This window comes from Eurypyga helias, unplaced genomic scaffold (genome assembly GCF_000690775.1).
Source record: "Eurypyga helias isolate BGI_N326 unplaced genomic scaffold, ASM69077v1 scaffold22004, whole genome shotgun sequence".
NCBI classification, from domain to species: Eukaryota; Metazoa; Chordata; class Aves; order Eurypygiformes; family Eurypygidae; genus Eurypyga; species Eurypyga helias.
Window position 1 is genome coordinate 4307 of NW_010245908.1, and position 223 is coordinate 4529.

General features: G+C 67.3%; 1 protein-coding gene across 1 annotated transcript in view; it reads left to right on the top strand.

Annotated features, from left to right (window-relative positions):
* The window catches only part of AMER1 (APC membrane recruitment protein 1), a gene marked incomplete at both ends in the record, with an annotated part of 2951 nt that extends 2733 nt beyond the window's left edge, over window positions 1-218 (top strand). Inside the window, 1 exon segment of the mRNA XM_010150231.1 lies at window positions 18-218. Within this exon segment, the coding sequence (XP_010148533.1) occupies window positions 18-218 (201 nt within the window).
* Between the last annotated feature and the right edge of the window lie 5 nt (window positions 219-223).

The following is a 223-nucleotide window of genomic DNA, read 5'->3' on the forward strand; positions in this document are numbered from 1 at the left end:
GCTTGCGGCCCCCCCAGTTTGACCCCGGCACGGCTGCCGGGGGGATGGAACGCTGGGGTTTTGCTCCGGCCGACGCCATGGAGAGTGCCTGGGAGCCATCGGAGCGGCTGGGCACTGTGTCCCCTTTCCTGTCTCTCTCCCGGAGCGTGGCTGGAGGCACGCCGGACAGGTGGCCCCAAGAGATGGAGCTGAACAGGTACCCCCTAAGGCCCTCCAATTTACC